The sequence below is a fragment of the Mytilus galloprovincialis genome, chromosome 3 (assembly GCF_965363235.1).
Source record: "Mytilus galloprovincialis chromosome 3, xbMytGall1.hap1.1, whole genome shotgun sequence".
Taxonomy (NCBI): Eukaryota; Metazoa; Mollusca; class Bivalvia; order Mytilida; family Mytilidae; genus Mytilus; species Mytilus galloprovincialis.
In genome coordinates, this window is record NC_134840.1 from 96856226 (window position 1) to 96878519 (window position 22294).

At 30.8% G+C, this 22294-nt stretch overlaps 1 protein-coding gene across 2 annotated transcripts; it reads right to left on the reverse strand.

Annotated features, from left to right (window-relative positions):
* Positions 1–1561: 1561 nt before the first annotated feature.
* On the reverse strand, positions 1562–21348 carry LOC143069476 (lysophosphatidylserine lipase ABHD12-like). Of its 2 annotated transcripts, none has more exons than XM_076244127.1 (12): positions 21257–21348; positions 19129–19259; positions 18358–18463; positions 17796–17894; positions 12316–12392; positions 11294–11423; positions 10634–10671; positions 9020–9099; positions 8585–8664; positions 8058–8136; positions 6744–6868; positions 1562–1895 (listed from the first exon to the last, which is right to left on the reverse strand). In XM_076244127.1, coding segments are annotated over exons 1-12 (981 nt in total). In that variant the 5' UTR covers positions 21259–21348; the 3' UTR covers positions 1562–1861. The 2 variants fall into 2 exon arrangements, with proteins under 2 accessions (XP_076100242.1, XP_076100243.1); XM_076244128.1 differs by lacking the exon at positions 17796–17894 and adding an exon at positions 17931–18026.
* Between the last annotated feature and the right edge of the window lie 946 nt (positions 21349–22294).

The following is a 22294-nucleotide window of genomic DNA, read 5'->3' on the forward strand; positions in this document are numbered from 1 at the left end:
AAATGAACATGTACAGTATTACACAATTACATAATAATTTGTACATCTTCTGAACATGCTGAAGAGTCCAAAATAAAAAAGTGTGTGCATATATTACTAATGGAAATTTTAGTCAATACATTTGACTGATTTGTAACAAGGTTCATGTACTGTACGTAAAATAAATAATATCTATACTTTAACTGTATTTTTCTTTAATTAATGAACTGCAACTCTTGTTTTGTGGTACATGTAGGTGCTAGCTATACAGTCAGAGCTCAGACATAAACAAGTCTGAATCTGCTTTTGACTCATAGAGGTCTAAATTTGTAAGTTTTAGGATTAGTCTCCCTTTAATGCTAGACAAAATACGACTTTAATAAGTCAAGTATTGTTAAACAAGAAATAATTGACCAGAATCAAAAAGTTGCAAATATCGACTCCTACAAGTCGATAAGTGATCAAAATTGGTTAACTTCAAGACCCACGCATATTTATAAGGAGGTCATGCATCTAAATCAAATAATGACAACATTGAAAGACAATGCTTTGTCTTCTAAAGAAAAATATGAATGAGATTCTAAAAAATCGGAGATAATGTTAATTAACCTTACAATGCAACCACCTGGAACTACACTTAATGAGGAAATACATCTGTGTTTAGTAAGGATGTTCAATTAGACAATTACATATAGACAGCTGAAGCCCTTGTGAACTCTCAGACAGGTTTTTGCTGTTATAGGTTGTGTATTTTGACCACCAAGTGAAATTAAGTTTTTTCATCAACATAAATAGACCTAAACAAGTCTGTCATTTTATGACTTAGATAAGTCTAAAATTGAAAACACATTTTTATGATAAATACATGTTTTGACTTCTTTAAGTCAAAAACAAAAATAGACTTGTTTATTTATTGATTTGACAAACTGATGTTGGCATACAACTAGAAATTGTAACGCTGTCTGTAAGACACTGCCTGACCATAGGAAATTATAAATTTAACAGTTTGTATGATGATGTAACTAGTTTAGTTTAAACATATTTAATTATAGTGGATTGGAGAACAAGTTTTGCAACTTATATTAAAATCCCTTTCCACTTTGCGGGTGCGAGTGCTGCCTTGTAGCGGCATTAGCCTACTCTTTTTCGAAAACTACAAGGGTGTCTTTAACGTGCAAGAGCCATTTATCGTCCCCTTCCGATAATGTAACTGTAGGAGGAGGAGACAGCCAGACAAACCATGATATCTTTATACAGCTAGTACCAACTCAAGTCCAACTACATGTCATTTTCAGAATACCGGTATTTAAAAAAAAAAAATCTTGTGGCCATGCACCCCTTCTTTATGTGTATGAACATCCTAAAAAATATTAAAGTTGTACTTCCAAAACTGTAGGAGGAGATAGCCAGACAAACAATGTCAGGACTGAGGGACATACTGACTAACAGAGGTAAATAAATATCCCCACAAACATTTTGTTGTAGGGATATAAAAAGTGCATTTGTAGTTTTGATGTTGCAATTAATGTCAACCTTAAATGGGAGAATGTCAACATTCTATTACAAAATGATGGACTCATCCTGATAATTACACTAGATATATTAGATATTTTTTTATTAATATAAAGTTGGTATGTGTATTAAAAATGAGTTTCTACAAGTAGAAACCTAAAGAGAAACATATACCAGAAGAGGATTAAGCAACAAACAACAATAGTAAGATCAACTCTCTTTTAAACTAGAAACACAAAACTATGGTTTACTAAAGAATGATCTTTTAAAAGGATTTACATTTAAAAATTTAAAAAAAGTACATAACACAAAAACATCAGAGTATTGTTATAAATATATCACAGTTTTCTTTGGAGTATATTCATCACATTTATTTCTTTTCAACACACATCTTCATGAAATTTCTGAAAAGAAAAAGAAAGATTGTTGTATCATAATAATTTGTTTAAATAAAACAATGAAGATCAACACAAACAATATTTTGGCACTTTATATCCACTGGAGAGGTTGGTGTTATAAGGGAGATAATTCAAAACCAGAAATGCATTTTTAAAATCCATTTCCTGAATGTTTTTAAAAACATTTCTTGAAATCAAATAAAAACTAGAGATGTAGTAAGCAAAGCTTACAAATTTATACCCTGGACCTTGCATGTTTAATATTGTGGTAATGAAAAACCCCCCAAAAATGAGATAAAAACAAAATAGGTGGTGCAAAAAAGCATTGCATGATTATGACTTTAGGGAAAGTTTAATTAAATTGTAAGAGGTTTAGGAAGAGTTGCAGAAAAAGATGATTGCATCTCAATAAAGCAAGGGCAAAGCACATACTTTGGTAAAAAAAATTATTCTGATTTAAAACAAAATAGAAGGTGCATGATATGGTATTCCTTAAAGGGAAACTTCGCAAAAAAAATCCAAAATTGATATTATGTTCATTCAGTATAAAAATGCTCAAATTCATAGTTATTAAAGTTTTATTCCGCTAGATAAACGATCACCATCGATTTTAAATTTAGAGTATCAAATCTCTGCGTTCGGCCATTTTGTCTTCTCTCCCGATTAATAACAACGATATGTCTATAAACCACAAAGGAACAAAACTACAGTAACCAATGTAGTCGTAATTGCGTGTCGATATCTTGTCAATCGTACGGTTGTTTTATCCGACTAACTAAATTGATACGGAAAATATTCTTATTTTTTTTAATTACCATGGTCTGTTGTTTTTAAACTGTTGATATTGGAATTAGGTAAAAAGTCAAAGTTGAAATCATAAATAAGTGTTCCGTGAAAATTGTTTTCGAAAATCTAATTTGTTCATAATTCTTTAAAGTAATAAACTTTTTTCAAATAAATTCTGATCTTCCCTCATCTGATCACCAGCATGGCTAAAGGTATTACTTCCAAAGGTATTGTGAGGGGTGTGAGGTGACACTTCCAGGTATTCAAGCGATTTCCTGTCGGGCTTGCAAGTTCATGCATCGTTTCACCTCTGCAGGTATTGATCAGTGTACACGGCGGATAACTTATAACTTTCCATTTTTAACTATCAGATGTATAATATACAACTCTGTCTTACTTGTCATTACTAAACTCATACGCTTGTTTATAAATAACATTTCTGGTGTAAAGAATATTATTCATAAAAATATAAATAATACCCAAAAAATAAGATTTGATGAAATTAAAATCTATTTAAATATTTTTTCCAAGGGTGAATTTGGGAAAATGTAATATATACTCATTGTCAATAGTGAAGGACAGATTGGAACATATCAGAAATATTGATTTAAAAAATCACTTGTCGACGATTCGTTTATACGACTGGGTAGAAAGTTACAGAACTGTAGCGCAATTTAAAATATATACATGTATACATTGAACATAAGAAAAAAACATATATTTTGAATAAATTGGGGTAAAAGTTTGGTAAATAGACTAGTCCACGTATGCCAACAGTATGTAATCATCGAATGTGGATAGACTATTGTATACCAGAAGAAGAAGAAGAGAACCAATTTGATTTAAATACAGGTCGATGTTTAATTTGCTTTGGTTCATCGAAGTTGTGGACATAGTATAATCACAGATTTATATTTCAATAAGATTGTTCCACAGATTTATATTTCAAAAAGATTGTTCCCGAACAAAGGAAGGAATTCGTCATCACAATTGTTATATATGCCACTGGACGAACACTAATTATCCCCATGGGATGTGAATATTTTGCTGGGAAACTATTGAGTATCAAAGTTTCAAATTAATTTGGGGATTTATTTTCTTTCTTGGTATTCAAGGGAAATATGACATTAAATTGGTTCTGTCTTTTTTTTAAACATCGTTAAAAAGATGTGTGTCTAAGGTGGACGCCACAAGAACCCAGTAATACTAGTACGAGAGTATAGCATGTAAACATTCCTTCTCAATAATATGGTTGTATTGGAAATATTTTCATACAGATTGACAACTCATGGTCCGATATGCATGTAATATTTGCCACATGACGCCTATAGTTCTTTCTACCATCATCATCTTATTCTTTGATATTGCTGTAAACATCGATGGTTCACACCCAAACAAAATGGGAGTAATGTACCTTCAGAGCTTCTCCGTGGTATACACTTGTGAAATTAATATATAGACGAAATTTCTGTATTGAAATGAATCTACATCTTCAAATAACGATTTTGAGTAATCACCTTACAAACCAATATAAACGTATGGCAAGATATAACCATGAAGGAATTTAGTTTTTGTCAGACGCAAGAACTCATCACTATCATAAACGTATACATATATATGCATGCAGTTTCAAATATCAGGAACAAGCGGTCGATGTCGATAGTCCGTTTTCTAACTGTTCAGAGTTAGACATGTCACTTGTTCATTCTGGGAAGCCTTCCTATTCCCCGTCCAACGATGGGAACTCTTTCTTGTTGTGTTGACTATAAATGCTTGTATGGTAATTCTTTCGTTTATCTGTACAAGTGGTTGCATGTCCTCTCCTTTCCCAACAAACAAACTAACGAAACGCTACTAGTCTGCTTTCTCTAGAGCTCATCCTCAATGGCGCTTATACGTCAGGAAACTTACATGTATACTAATAATGATTGTTTCAAGAACAACGATGTATGGACGAACTATTCTAAATTCGTCAATATCAGATATGCATGACTAAAATATAAGTTTTATTACAACTACTGTATTACTTATTTGGATTAATGACGGCTATCATGTTCAACATTGCACAAATATTATCATAGAATTTAAAAAAAAAAAATGTATAAAAATCCTTAGCTTAGATCATTGGTATTCTTTTCACAAAAAGTTCGTGTAAATGATTGTCAAATGAATTTAATTATGTAAAAATGAAATGTTAAAAAGAAACTAAAAAAAAATCATGCATGTTGTATGTTGTATTTTTTTTCAATTAAAACTTTAAAATTGCGATAGTTTTATGAGCATTAAACACAGTCAGATTTGAATACAAGTTAAGAAATTCCGGTAAAGTCAATGATATCAAACAGATGTGCAATGGTATATCAAATTGGGAAATATTGCATTTAGTTTTTATTAAAGATTAAAACTACTATTTTTTACTTCATATTTGAATCTTTACGCCAATTGCCGCTGAGAAAGTAATCCAAACTTGTTTCCTTTTATTTTTATACACTTTCGGAATTATGAATCTGAATTTTATTTTCAATTAATTTACACAATTTAATTATTGTATCTTTATCCTCTTCGTGTATTAAATCTTAGTGTATTAAATACAGCAAACTCTTTCTAATCCTTTCTGTTTATCCTTTCCAAATAACAACATTCATACCTGTGTACGCTTGAACTCACACCTGCGGCTAAATAGCTACAAGGTAAACGAATTGACCTCAAGCCGAGAAATATACAGTGACCTTTACAAAATAATATACACACTCTGCTCACACATTAGTTGCATTGACATGATTATCAAAACAATAACGGTAAATAGAACTGAAATATTTTCAGTTCAATATCAGTAAAATGTTCAATAAATATTTTATGAAAAAAATCTCAACATTAATTAATGAAATTTATTCGAAAACATTTACTAGAGATAATTTTATAGGAGTTTAATTCAATCAATACAAAACGGTATATGCATATTCATTTTCGTTCATTCTTATATTGTGGTTAATAACTACGACCATTAGTCAGCTGTGCGCTTTTAATTACGTATATTGTCGATAAGCTATAAGAGTTAAACAGATTTTATTTTTTCCCAGAATTCAACAAATCGGGCTAAAACGCCACGACCCACTCGAGAATTCAACCAAAAAAGTTACAAATACTTGATTTTCTCCGTTATTAGAAGGAATATAAATTTAAAACTTTGCAAATGTGTTTTTTATGTTAAGATGAACATAATTAGATGATAAGTAAAAAATCGCGGAATTTCCCTTTAAATAGAAACTACATGTATTTCAATGTCTCACAATGACAAAAAGGCTGATTAGTGTCTTAATGATGTACTTCCGTGCATTTAAAAAATCAGGAATTTAAACTGATTCTGGAAGGAACAAAATGAGATAAAAATATTGATAGGTTATGGATCTCCTTTTTGAGATATGGTTTTAAAAAAAGGGCGGGAAAAGGCTGGTCAGAATTTTACCTTATAATTACTTGCATTGGTATTATTTTGGTCTCAAATAAAAATAAAAATAAATCTAGAATCTGCTTAAATTTTGTAAATGACCTTTTATCAGCTATTGAAGTCCTATAAGAAAATAAAATTAGGTGTTATGGGACAAAATATTTTACCCTGTTTCATTGGAAAATAACCACAGAGTTCCGTCTATCTGACACAAATTCCTCACCTAAGTACATTGCAGTGGTGGATCCAAAAACCCTGGAAGCCCCACTTTTTTTGACGATGATACATTTGAATGGGGACATGTAGTTGGAATCTCACCCCCTTTGTCCTGGGTTAGGAACCCCCTTTTTAAAATGGCTGGAAATGCCCCTGCATTGTTAAAGAATTATTGTATGGATGCTAAATTGAAAGCATTACAGTGGAGCAAAACAATCTTTGGTCCTCTATAAATGTGCCAGTTAAAACTGACATTATCAAAATTGAGCATGGCAATGGGGAATATGTTAAAGAGACAACAAACCTACAATTTTGTTTTCTTTCGATCTCAATTATTTTGGGGGATTCCCTTACTGCAGCATGACCTTTGCAAAAGGCAGGGATATGATATCTATTTTACCTACCTAATAATTGAAGGTAATTCTGGATCTTTGTATATTTCACAATGTCTATATCCCAGATGTTTGTCAAATTCTTTATACATAGTATAAGATCTTCCTTTTCTATACTGTTCTACTTTATTATGCAACTGAAAGAAAAAGTTATAATATATCAAATATAATACTGAAATGGTACTTTATATAACTTTCTAAAATGTGCATAAATTAGCATATAATCAACCTCAATATGCTGAATATTTCATCAGATTTGAAGATAGGTTATGTATTTGCTCTTCATAAAACAAACCTTAAATCTACTTAACACAGTCAATAATAGAGGAAAATATTTATAAAATATTATTGTATAAAGATATGACAGAAGCTACATAAGTATAAGACTTACCTCCCTTCCACATTGTACAGGTATTATATGACCGTCTGCTGCATGTAAGATAAATAAATATAAGACTTACCTCCCTTCCACATTGTACAGGTATTATATGACCATCTGCTGCATGTAAGATAAATAAATATAAGACTTACCTCCCTTCCACATTGTACAGGTATTATATGACCGTCTGCTGCATGTAAGATAAATAAATATGACTTACCTCCCTTCCACATTGTACAGGTATTATATGACCGTCTGCTGCATGTAAGATAAATAAATATAAGACTTACCTCCCTTCCACATTGTACAGGTATTATATGACCGTCTGCTGCATGTAAGATAAATAAATATAAGACTTACCTCCCTTCCACATTGTACAGGTATTATATGACCATCTGCTGCATGTAAGATAAATAAATATAAGACTTACTTCCCTTCCACATTGTACCGGTATTATATGACCGTCTGCTGCATGTAATATAAATACATATAAGACTTACCTCCCTTCCACATTGTACAGGTATTATATGACCGTCTGCTGCATGTAAGATAAATAAATATAAGACTTACCTCCCTTCCACATTGTACAGGTATTATATGACCGTCTGCTGCATGTAAGATAAATAAATATAAGACTTACCTCCCTTCCACATTGTACAGGTATTATATGACCGTCTGCTGCATGTAAGATAAATAAATATAAAACTTACCTCCCTTCCACATTTTACAGGCATTATATGACCGTCTGCTGCATGTAATATAAATAAACCGTCTGCTGCATGTAATATAAATAAATATAAGACTTACCTCCCTTCCACATTGTACAGGTATTATATGACCGTCTGCTGCATGTAATATAAATAAATATAAGACTTACCTCCCTTCCACATTGTACAGGTATTATATGATCGTCTGCTGCATGTAATATTAATAAATATAAGACTTACCTCCCTTCCACATTGTACAGGTATTATATGATCATCTGCTGCATGTAATATTAATAATGGCTCATCTATTTCCATAATACTGAAAAAGTATGAATAGAAAATAACTTACTTATGATTATGGGTTAATGACATTTGATTTCTTTTTGTGCTGCATAATTATTTTATAAATTATATATTTTCACTTCTTTCAATGTCTATATAGAAGAAGGTTTGATAAATGATAAGGTAAATTTAGAAATGAATTATCTGTAAAGTTCTCCAAAGAATTGTTAAAATTGATCTTATCATGCAGGAAGTTAGAAATTCTTCCTACGATGCATGAAAATTCCAATCCATCTGAACATCACAATGCATTTGTTAATTCGTTCATGCAAACAACCACCCTTTCTAAAACAGCTTACTGGAGGAGACATTCTTAAATTAATTTGTTTATGTTTTGATGGAATAGAACCACTGGTACATTGGTTAATTTAATCCTTTTCACACATTTTTTTTTTATAATACCAGGTTAATTTTATCATACTTACTTATCTTCGGTACAGTAATCAACTACTTTCTTCATAGAGTCTATAAATACCCACTCAAACCACGGTAAAAATCTGAAAGGCTAAGAATTATAAAATATATAGTATCAAGACTATTTGTGAAAGTAAAATATTGAAATAATATTTCCCTAACAGCAGACAGTTTGGTTTTATTTGGTCAAAAACATAACAAATGTAGTTTTGGCTTGCAAGTCAATAATTCAACTAGTATTCATGTCAACCTAACTTGACCTTTAGCTGGAAAAGGTTACACATACCCTAAGCAAGATTAGTTGAAAAAAAAACATTGAAAATATAATTGACATTTTCCAATAATTTGAAACCATAAACTAATGAAACATTATAGCCTTTAGACTTTCAATTATTTTTAATCTTTAATTTACAAACATTTATGTCATAAGAACCTTGTTTACCTACCAAAGACATTGGATGTCGTCTTGAGGCATCCCATAAATTGTTGAAAGGTGATTCTAAAATAAGACCATCAACACTTTCTCCTGTAATTTAAATCAAATATAGATAAATCATCCTTTACATAATTCCAGAAAGTCGTATTCAGAAAAAACTGTTATTTTGCTTCTAGTGCATTTGAGTACATTTTACTTCTATTGGTGTCTTTTACAGTTTTAAAAACAAAATTGCAAATCTTTAGTTATCTTGCAAAAAAAACCCAGTCAAATTGTGAAACATCATCAAAGATACAATGGCGTTTATGCATAAGTGGTCTTTATTATTTAGGCTTAAATTAAAATATTGTTTGTTTTTCCCTTTACCGACCGACCCTATCAATTCGTTCCGCCTGAAAATCTTTTATTTGTATTTACCAGCAAGATTTTATTTTATTTTATTTTTCGTTCCTACCAAAAATCTTATATTTGTATTTCCCCCTCAAAACTTTTTTACCGGAATCCTCGGGTTTTATCTTTACGTATAAGGTCCAGTCCGTTTGGTATCACCTGAGCGTTTGACATGAACACTTGCATTTGTTTGAAATCGATGTTGAACGCTTCTGAAATCATGATATGAAGTACGTTACTCTGTACCTTTAAACTTAAAGAGCAGGGTTCATTTACAAAAAAGTTCGTTTGATACAAAAGTATTAACGTGTGTACAAACTAATTTGTAAACGGACGTTGTATTCTATGTAGGGATGGCCTTTTGTGATCCGCATATATCAGAATGATTATGTTAACGATGCCGCTAAATTATTTATATCTGACATGAACCAAAAGTGACAAAACCCTGTAAAGTGGAGAATATCTGGCAGTATAATCGCCAAGTTTTCCATACAGATCATTTATAAATGTGATGCAAAATACCTGACAATTGAGTTTTAATTCTTATAGCATTTTTATTGGAAACACACGAAATTTGTAACACTCTAGGGACTTTGTCTACTAGTAATATATGTCTGCCCGGTCATTATCTTACCAGTACAAAGTTATCTCTTATATATTTTTTTTTTCAAAACTAATAGTCCCAGCGGAAAACTTATTTGCAAAAACAAAACGGACAAAAAAATGACATTATGCAGATTTTGTATCTATAAAATAAAATATTTTACCTACCTGCCTACCCATGACAAATAATATACCGAGCCAAGTTATTTTTTGGGGGAAAAAAATAAAATATTTTACCTACCTACCTACCCTGTTTCAAAACATAAGGTTGGAAAAGGGCAAACAAACAATATTTTAATTTAGGACTTATCAAAAATATGTTTCTATTTTACATATCATGAAAGATGAAGCAATTTGAAATATGTCAGACCTTTATCTCTCCCTATGAAATTAATAAGTAAATCTGCAAGGCTTGCATGAAGACAAGCAACCTTAAAATGTGGATGATTTGCAGATTTGTCATTCTAAAGTTATTGGATTTTATTCACCACATGCCAGGTATTATTCTAAAATGCCTATAAATACCTTGAATGCTTTCACAAACTCATAAGCAAGAGTGGCTAACACAATAAGACAAACTTAATTGCTATAATCCAAAATTTAATTATTGTTTGCGAAAGTAGTTACATACCTTTTTGATTTAAGTGTTTAAGTAGATTTGTACTAATTCTGAAAACAGAAAATGTTAAGATTAGTTTCACATCTGGAAAACATTTAAGACATCTGATATTAGAACATCCCTAAAACAGTACAGTCTGTTGTTACAACAACCATTATAATAATTATATCCTATAATTTCTAAGCTATGATTTACATACTAAACAAACATGCAATATCTAATTAAAAACATGGTTGTTGTTTGTTGCTGTATATCATATAATTATATATTTTTTTCTACAAAAATCATGTTGCTGTTATTCTTGTTTGAATTGTTTTATATTTGTCATTAAGGGGCCTTTAATAGCTGACTATAAGGTAATGATTTTTGCTCATTGCTGAAGACCTTACAGTAACCAGTAGTTGTAAACTTTTATATCATTTTGTCTTTGGTACAAAGTTGTCTTATTAGCAATCATACCACATCTTCTCATTTTTATGGGAACAGTAGAGGGATGTCGAATTTAATATGTTAAAGCTATAAATCACCACAAGACTAGTAAATAAGTGAATACATGTAAGAAACTATCAAAGATCTAGCATTTACACCATATTCTCTAATAGCAGAAAGCACAATATGAAAGGAAAAAAGACAACCTAAAACAAAAATCTAATAGTACAATTTTACACTTACGCTGAACCTAAAGAATGTCCCCATATATAGAGTGGAACTTTATCAGATCTGTCACGTATCCATTTATATGTTCTATATGTATCTTCTAATACACCCTCTTCTGTTGGGGTTCCTGAGGAATCTCCAAAACCTGTTAAATAGTCAAACTTGTATTAGAACTGCTTGTGTACTATGTATTTTTGTAATGATTTGATCATGTGATAATTGCCTGATTTCTTTAACAAAGCACAGTTATGATCAACTAGACGTATGTAAGATACTTAACACTAAGATGACCATTAAACCTGCCACTAGTCTTTTGAGTTCTTGTTGGATAAGATATTATTACATGTACCTCAAAGATTTTGGGAAAATCTGTAATGTGTTCCTTAAGTCACTTTTTAGAATATTATTTTCAAAAAATAATTATAACTCTGAACACATGTTTATTTGGAAATGTGTAATGAAATGAATCACAATTTGATACAAAACTTAAAAATCTTATTAACCTATTGAAATACATGTAAATGCAATTTTTTCCCAAGGTGGCATATTTAGTGATGTGCACAAGTTCCTGCTTTATGTGCAGGTGTGGATTCAGCCTGGTGGACGCACAACCCTCATAAAATTTGCAAATAACAACTGGAAGTGTTTAACGACCTTGACTGGCTATTAATGCAAATTTGCAAAGCATGGGTTGTCCTCAGCTTATTAAAGAATATTTCTATAATTTTACCTCACAAAAAAATAAGTTTGGGTCCCTTTAACTTAAATCCTGAATCTCTGATGTTGACTGGTTTTCTGATAAATTAAACGTTTAAACCTATTATATGGTCCAGAAACTTTAACAAAAAACTTCAATTTAGGTATGCCTTTCCATGTAGCATGTTTTAGTTCCTTCTATTTTCCACTTCCTCTTTGCCCACAAAATTGTGATGCACATATACAAAATGTTAATTACCAGTACATTTTTTTCTGAGCAAACATGAAATACCTTATTGGAATAGACAGGGTAAATAACTCACAGTACATCTAATAATTACCTCTATAATCTATGGCTATCACATGAAAGTTCATCAAGGATAAAACTTTGTACAACTCTATTCTATGTGGCTGTGCTCTGCAAGATATTATAAAACATTGATTTGAAAACAAAATATGTCAGAAACACACACCTAAGAAGAGAATGAAAAAAACAAAAACAATATGAGCATGTTTTCCTTTTCTCAAGAGTTTTTTTCAAATAAACCTTAAATGAAAACAATGGTTGCATCTTTATTGTATTTCTAATAATAATTCTATCCTGGTGTTTCAATTTTTAAGTCCTTTAAAAACAGTTTCCTTATGGTTTGGCTGCCCTCACATTATTATTAATCTAAATGAAATAAAATAATTGATATTTTGTTCTTTACAGTGACTTGACTGTTAGTGTTGCTATCCACCAATTGCAACTCATTCAAAATTTTGACCAAATTGCAATTTGTTTTATAAAATCAAATTGTTCAACTGGTCAGAATATTGAACAAATTGTTCAGTCAAAATGTGAAAGTGCAAGGTGATAAAATAAAATATACTTACAATCCTATAAGACTTTAACTCCACTTTAATGATGTTATTACTAAATTTGTCTATCAATCTGTATAGTTATATTATAGCCATTACCATACTAAAGGTAAAATGTTTTATTTTGAATTGCTATAAAAATGTCCAAACTAAGCTTTTATATAGTTTTTCTTTCGAAAAGGATTTTATATTTATAAGAATCATATATCATTTAAAATAATACATCATATATTCAGTAAAATATGTGTGAAATAACAATATGCTATTGATAAGTTTCCTTGGGGAGATAACCTAAAATACTATTCTTTTGAATAAAGATTTTTTGAAACCAAAAAGATTATCTCCCCTTCCTACAAACATATTGCAATTTCACAAATATTTTACTGAATATGAAATGTTTTTATTCACATAATGTGTGATTCTTATGAATATAGAATACTTTTCGAAAGAAAAACTATATAAAAGCTTAGTTTGGACATTTTTATAGCAATTAAAAATAAAACAGTTCACCTTTAGTATGGTAATGGCTATAATATAACTATACAGATTGATAGACTGATTTAGTAATACCATCAATAAAGTGGAGTTAAAATCTTATCACTGGTGGTAAGCGGATGGTCGTAACTAAAAGTTACGACCATCCGGAGATGGGAGACAACTCTAGGGATAAGTTTTTCTTTTCCGATTTTCATGCAGTAAAATGTTCATTTGAGTCAAACCGCTTGTCTCATACATACTATTCGGTGGTTCGGAGATATTGAAACCAAATTTGATGCATTAAAACATGCCAATTTTTGTAAAATAGTCATTCAAAAATTCGAGCATGATGGTCGTAACTAAAAAAACAAAAATGTTGAGGATGGTCGTAACGAAAATTTGTGATGGTCGTAACTCTGTTTTAAATAAAACCAAATAAGGCAAGTCAAGAGTTTTAAACGTGTCTTTTATTGTATGCATATATTATATGTTGTATTTCTGAAGATTTTTTAAAAATTTACATACAACGTAAAATAAAGCAATTTCAATCCGTGTAACACTTATCAATTAAAATTTTTAAAAAAGTTTTCAAATATTAGTTTGGGGGAATTTTGATTAAAGTTTCAAATTGGTTTAAAATTCCAAATTTTTCAAATGTTTTGGACCGAACAAGGCAAGTCAAGAGTTTTAAACGTGACTTTTATTATATGAATATATTATATTATATATTGTGAAGTTGTTTTCACCAATGATAAAATCTAAAGGGGGTGAAGAGAGGGGTACCTGTAAAGTGCGAAACGGAAGAAAATTGGAACGAATCGAACGAAACAATACAAAATGAAATGACAGTCATATATACTGAAAATATCATGTATAAAACTAACCAGAGGCAAAAAGTTGAATTAATGTATAAGCAATTAAATTCATTAACAATGTAAATTTCTCAAAAGTGGAGAATTCATTTTAAAACAAGAAACACAGCCTTGGTTATGATAATTCTTAGTTAGAAATAAAAAGCACGAAATGTATCAAATCATTTTTAATTACAAAATAAATGATTTTAAGGAAAGGCATTTTTAGTTAAAGGGACATCACATGAAATAACAGTATCCTGGTTTTTTTTCTTCTTTAGACTTTGCATCTTTGTTAAAAATAAACATGCATTGTAAAAACTTTTTGAGGATGTACCTACTAGTTGGTTTTTTTTTTAAATCTACAATTTAAGATTGATACATTAAGTCGAAAGAGCATTAGTAAGGAGTCAAAATAATCTAAAAGTTAATATTGATAGGTTATGAAGGTCGTTATCTAGACTAGACCATTCCCGCGAATTCGCAGGTCCGTACCTGAGTTAAAGAACATACGCTTTATTTTTAGCCTGAATTATTGAAAGTCATCTTGTTATTTGGTGAAATCAAGCTGATAATAAGGTGGACAGTTATGTCCATTACGAAGTCCATGAGTAGCGTGTAGCCATTCATACAATATAAACATATAACATACACATAATGTTAAATCTGCATACTGTGGGGTTTGTATGTGATAGTCGCCGCAGTACATTTAGTTCTACCTAAGTCTCTGACATATTATCCTGGTTACAAGCTTAAGCCTGGCTTCAAACTAGTATTTTATTTTACTCTTAAAGTCTGCGCGTGTAGAAGTGTAAAATATATATATCAACACTATTCCTACTTTCAAGAGATTAATACAATTTTCATTGCGACACAATGGATTCAGTTGTCATTCCGTACCAATACTTAGAACTAATATCAATGATATACCGCTATATATAATCGTTATGTAATCGATAAACAATAGACAGCACGTTAAAATATCCTGGGTTGAGTTCAGTATCGTAGCGGCTACGTAGCTGCTATCAATATCTATGTAGCAACTAGTCTATAGCTACACGTTCAATAGTCAAAATCTACGTAGCACTATACGTAGCTGCTACGATATTGAACTCAACCCAGGACTCCGAAGTGTATTTGTGGATTTAATTTCCGCATGAACCACCAAAAGCCGAATATTTGAAGCCCTATAATTTATAAGAACTGCATTAGCTGATTAAAAGTTAACGATGATTGTTCAGAATTGTACGTTTAATAATTTCATCTGCCGACATGATTGCAGAAAAAAAAGTCGAAAATAAAAAAAAAAAATATGAGTGACCACACGTGCATTTGATAATTTTATGCCTTAACGTACAGTAAAAAAAAATATTAATACTCAACCCAAACATACTTTTTGGCTTAATGCGAGTTGAACAGTTTTCATTGTTCCTCCTAAATGATGAGCGTTTTGAATACATCAGAACTGTGTGTGTTTAATAATTCTCTAGCTCAATTTCTGCATACCATTATCATGGTAACAAATAATATTGTTTGTAACAAATCATGTATGACATCTGAGTTTATTACTTTTACTTTTAAAATACATTAATAAAAGTTTGTCTAAATACTCGAGTTACGGTCATCTTTCAAAGTTACGACCATCATCCAAAATATTATAGTTGAATTTACGACCATCACACATTTAAAGTTACGACCATCATGCTCCAACTTTTGAATGACTATTTTACGAAAATTGGAATGATTTTGTCTATCAAATTTGGTTTCAATATCAACGCACTCATGATAAGTGTATATGAGACCAGCGGTTTGGCTCAAATGAACCTTTTACTGCACGAAAATATGAAAAGAAAAACTTATCCCTAGAGTTGTCTCCCATCTCCGGATGGTCGTAACTTTTAGTTACGACCATCCGCTTACCACCAGTGCTTATAGGATTGTAAGTATGTTTTATTTTATCACCTTGCACTTTCATGACTTGACTGTGGTTTTCTACAGCAGTTGGTTCAAATTTCTGACCAGTTGAACAATTTGGTTTAATAAAACAAATTGCAATTTGGTCAAAATTTTGAATGAATTGCAATTGGTGGATAGCAACACTTACAGTCAAGTCACTGTAATATTATTGTGTTATGCATATGACAGCATCAATTAATAAGGCAACATTGAATATTAATAGCATAAAAAAAGTTCACTATATTCCATTCTTCACAAATAGATTGTAAGGTTAAACATGGCATCTGGTTATATAGTTTTGAAATTCTCAAAGCATATATATGGTTGATGAATTTGCAGAATAACCTTGTTTCACAAATAGCAAAATGACATATTTATATACAGAACCCACATTAAAAGCAATATCCTTTGAAATCTATAATTGCTTAAGGTAGCACAATACAAATATATTTTAACTTCCAATCTTCAACCTTAAAACTGCTGTTACTTTCTTAAGACTGCATATAAATTAATAAGAGAGGTACATATAAAGATAGATAAAAGATTAATCTTTTAAATGAATGCAATATTTTTTGTTATGCAATCATTATGTAATCAATTATTATGCAATTAGTGGCAAAATCTTGGTCAGTTTGCTTGAATGAATTTAGCTCTTTCATCTCTATAACTATACAGGAAATTTTAACGAAAACTTAATCAATACAGCAGGTGTCTCAAATTATCACTATCGTATTCCATTTTTCATAAATCTCTTCTAATTAGTGTAAACATCCTTACAACATAAAGGTAGATATTTTTGATTAGGTGTAAAATTTGAACTATACATTGCTGCTGGTGGAGATTTATTTCCCCGAGGGTATCATCAGCCCAGTAGTCAACACTTCTGTGTTGACTTGAGTTATCATTGATATGTTCATTATTATAAATTAACTGTTAACAAAACTTTGAATTTTTCAAAAAACTAAGGCTTTTCTACCTCAGGAATAGATTACCTTAGCTGTATTTGGCAAAACTTTTAGGAATTTTTTAATAATTGGTGACAAGAATTAAGAATGTCAAAGAAACATGTTCAACCTTTCTTTTATACTGTGTAACAATTCTGGGTCTTCCCTTGGCTTTGCAATTTAAATTAATTTGTCATAGAAACCCATATATTTTTTTTCAATAATCTTGTTTACTTTCTCAAAATACAATAATTTGAAATTCTTATTGTTAATGATTATTTCTTATACATTATGTAACATATTTATCATACATTTTAACATTTCATAAATATCCATATATATTCCATAGGAAAGATAAAAATAAATATATTATTCAAATGCTTTTGTCTCAAAAATTATGTAGACCTATCTGTAGTTTTCTCCAATTTTGACGAATTAAACATTATCCGGGAATTCTCGCTACATTAAAGACCCATTGGTGGCTTTCGGCTGTTGTCTGCTCTATGGTCGGGTTGTTGTCGCTTTGACACATTCCCCATTTCCTTTCTCAATTTTATCCATTAAAACCCACCATTTATGAAAATGTTTTATTATGGATCAGATAGCCTATATAAGCTATGGGTGTATATTAATTCAATGTTTACATTAAATAAGCTGCATTTGATTTATAAGTGCTAAATGTAAGCATGGGTAGAATGTTTAAGTGCTTAACAAGATTTCAAATATATCCACCTTGTGGCAGCGTTTCCATGGAGATATAGAATGATTGGATGACCTGAGTTTAACTTTAAGTCTTGATTGTCTCCCCTGTTCTGTTGTGGTAAAGTATGCCTACAGATATAAATTTAAACCAATATAATATAACACCTTGTTCCAGCCCTGCCATGGAGGTATAAAATAATAGGGTGTCCTGAATTCAGCTGGCTAGAATCCCCTTCCAACAAATCCGCTGGTAACGTTTGCCTTCAATAAAACAAAATAAAATACAAACTGATAAGCAAACCTGAAATATACCTTTTTTTTCCTCATCATTTTCTTGAACACCAATGGCTAAAAGAAATTCAGGATAAAATTTAATTGAAAGTCATATATATCTCAATCACAGTAAGCTTACTGTTCCATAATTAATGGTATTCATTTGTCTTTTAAAAGTTATACAACACATGTGTGTATAATGCTTTTAAACTGTTAAAAACTCCATTCAAATAACCTTTGATAATACTGGTAGAAATAAAAATTTTTTTTAAAGTAAATGATTATAAATATACAATAATTTGTCCTCTCAATAACTTACCAAGCACCTAATTTAACTTTTTCATTGACTTTGATGTAGAAATTCTTACAGCCTTTGATTCCTCTCTTGTCTGGACGCTTAAGGTCAACAAAATAGGGAAACTTTACTAAATAAGAAAAAAGTAAAATAATATTTATATATAACAACAAACTAAACAACAGCCATACAGTTTAACATTAAAAATTTATTTTCATTCCTCTTCTTGGACATTAGCATGAGATCATATTCTCGTAAAAGTGTGACAATCCTAATTAAACACCTATTTAATAACTGTCTTCATGATTGGCAACAAATTTTTCATGCATTTTCAGGATAAGGTTTTCATGAAGAAATATTTGCTATAAACATAAACATGATAAAACTTTCTGAACCTCTATCAGTTTTCTAAATTGAAATTTAACAATAATGATATAGACAGACCATAAACCTTGGAAGTAAATATTGTATACATGCATCGGAAAGCCAAAAAGATTAGTCAAAACAATATAATGTCAGGTGTGCATAAGCTAATATAAAGCCAGCATATTGTTGAAGTTTGAGTAGTCTTTTTTCCTATAGTTGCAGTTCTTCATGGTGAATTAAGAACTAAAGTTACACTTCAATTACATGTACATGTACTAACTATTTGTAAAAAAAAATTTGAACTTTAAACAGATTGATTTTATTTTGAAATATCAAACTTATATACAATACATGTATATAATGTTAATTTTCAGATGACTTGAAACTTTGGTTGTGTATGAATATTTAGTTGACATTTACAATACTCACAGAAATGTAAGAATAGTATTTTAGAGAAGATCCATGGATTTGTCTTGACCAGTACTGGCACCACTACATACAGGACAAATAAAAAAGCTGACAATGTCTTTGCTGCTGAAGTCAACCATGGCACATAAAACCTGAAATTAATATATATATGTTCCAGAAACCATATATATATATTAATATTTTGAAAAACTCTTTAATTGGGGACTTCGATGTTTGTCTTACAATCCTTGTACGGTAAGTTAATATTGGCATTGCATAACAACTCCATATATCAAGAAAATGGAAGTGTTCAAAAAACAATTTTGATGTTTATATTAATTAACTTTGAACTGTAGCTGACAATTCAAAGTTAATTAATAAACCGGTCCTACAAAAAAGCGCCCGGGAAAAGAAAAAGCGCCCAGGCCCCAGGGAAAAGAAAAAGCGCCCGGGGAAGAAGAAAAAAGCGCCCGGGAGAATAAAATAATAATATTTTATAACAATAAATGTTTTCCTGAATAAAAAAAAATCATTGCTTGTTTTGTCCTTAGTATAAATGAGGATATGTACAATGCTAAACTAAGTGTGTAGATAGTGTTGTTGCACTTTTACATTTTAGATTTAGAAATTATATACAAGTTAGTAAATATAAACAAGAGTAGATATAGAAAAATCATGAACGATTTTGTCCTCGATCAAAACGTATATTTCGTTATTTAAAAAAAAAAAAACAGTGCCTGTGGTCTTATATTCGCAACTGCATGGTGAACACTTTTTTAATTACTTTTATCGTTCTTAAATAATGTGTAACTCTTTTAATTTTATAAAATTAATATTTATCTGTGAAATTTGAAAAACGTGTTTGTTGGTGTCTAACAATTTATAAATCTTCAGCATAAACTGTGATCCATTATTATCTTTTCGAAATAGTATTCATATATTATTGTTAAAATTGAAACTTTCAAACTTGTTTTTGTGATTCTTTTTTTTTTACAAATGTCTATTACAATGTATCAAGATTTGTAAAAACTTGTCTAAAATTTAAAAAAAAATCAATGTGAATAATTAATTTTATCGACACAAACGGTTGTCTCATGCCAATACCATCTCTATATATTTTCCCTGGGCGCCTTTTCTTTTCCCCGGGCGCTTAGTTTTCTTCCCCGGGCGCTTTTTCTTCACCCGGGCGCTTTTTCTTCACCCGGGCGCTTTTTAGTAGGACCCTAATAAACATCAAGATTGGTTTTTTTGCATGTTTTATACATGTTATAGGCCTTTTTCTTTTTAAAGAAATAATTGTCAAGTTTTCCAACATTATTTTAGGATCAAACTTTTCATTTCAATTGAATGGAAAATGCTATGAAATGCATTGATATCCAATATTTAATATCTGGCTTTAATAGATGCAGTTTCCAGAGGAGGATTAAGAGAGGGCCCCTTTTCAGTGAAAAATTATGGTTGGATATTTAGGGATTCACTGAAGCTTGACCGGAAGGGTCCCGTCTTAAGCAGTCATTGAGCCCCCACTTATGAAAATTTCTGGATCCGCCACTGGTTTAAATACATGAGTGTTGAATTGGGGGTATTTTCATAATGAATATTTGGTAAAAGTTCTTGCCAAATGACACTACATGTAATAACAGTAATTTTTGGTGCATAACAATAAAATAACTGTAACAATAGTTATTTGAGTCTGAGACCTTTGGCAAATCACAATTAGAATATTTTGATGAATGATGGTAACATCTCAACCAATTTGATGCTCACAGCAGCCAAAATTAAATTACATGTTTGATGCAAACGGTATTCAAGTCATTAATTTCTACCATACCCGCATTCTAATTTCATGAACAGTAAGCCTAATTTTCTGAAAAACGAGAAAGAGGGTGGTTAAAAATTGAGTCAATAATAATTTTTTTCCCTAACTGTGTATTGTCACCAATGGCAATGGCAATGGCACCATTTCTATATGAGTATTCAACATTAGCAAAGTCTTGCCCCAAAGTAGCAGTCCCAATGCTTCCCAATTAGATGTCCATGTTTGGCTTGAAAAAGAACGATAAATATAACAAATGCGTGTTACAGCATATAAAACTGATCAGAAAGCTGTCTTAATATTCTAAAGAATACGGTTATTTAAAATCCTTACATTTTGACGTTCCAGATTTTGAAACGGGAAGATCGGAAATGATGTTAATTTTTTACCAAGTCGGGAAAACTAAGGGAATCCGGTTTATAAACATGATATAGCTTTACATATTAATGATGAAAAAAGACACGTGAAACACATATTACCATATTCCGGTAACCTTATTAGATTATCAATTATTATTAAAATAGAAATAATCTATAAATTACCATAAATGAAGCCTTGCAAGTAGAAGTTTGAACAATCGAATTAAATTGCAGAGTTGGTCCGCATTTGATTCTCAAATTCTATAAAATGGCGGGAGAAGGAGAAACTGTGGAAATCATAACAGAAACAATATCACAAAAAGATGAGACAGACATAAGTCATTTAAAGAACAGTGATGAAAATAAAACAACAAACTTAGAAAATGAATCTATATCAGAAAAAGAAGAATCAGATACTATTCCTGCAATCGAGAATGGCACTCATGAAGAAACTGAAACACATGAAGATCAAGAAGAAACATTAGAACAAAGCTCTAGCACACAAGATCAAACTGAACCTTCAGGGACTAGTGAATCTAAGTCACCTAATTCAAATGAACGTTTAATGAGACTGCCGTTATCCCGCATTAAGGTGATAATGAAAACCGATCCTGATGTTACTTTGGCGAGCCAGGAAGCAGTTGTCGCACTTTGTAAAGCAACAGAACTTTTCATCGGAGCAATTTCTAAAGACGCAGTTGTAACCACATTAAACAGTAAACGAAAAACATTACAAAGAAAAGACCTTGATGTAGTGCTCGATTCAAGAGATGGCTATGCCTTTTTAGAAGGAACATTAGATTGACAAGTTATTGTACATATAGAGAAATTATAGGGGAATTATATGAACTAACAAGTTGACAACTCAGTTTAATTCCATGAATCTGTGAAGGACAGTACAAAGACGATTTGTGTGATTAATGAATGGGCATTTAGCAAACAGCTATAACTATCAATTCAATATTCATTAAAGCTAAGATTTGTACATCTTCTGAACATGCTCATGATGCTG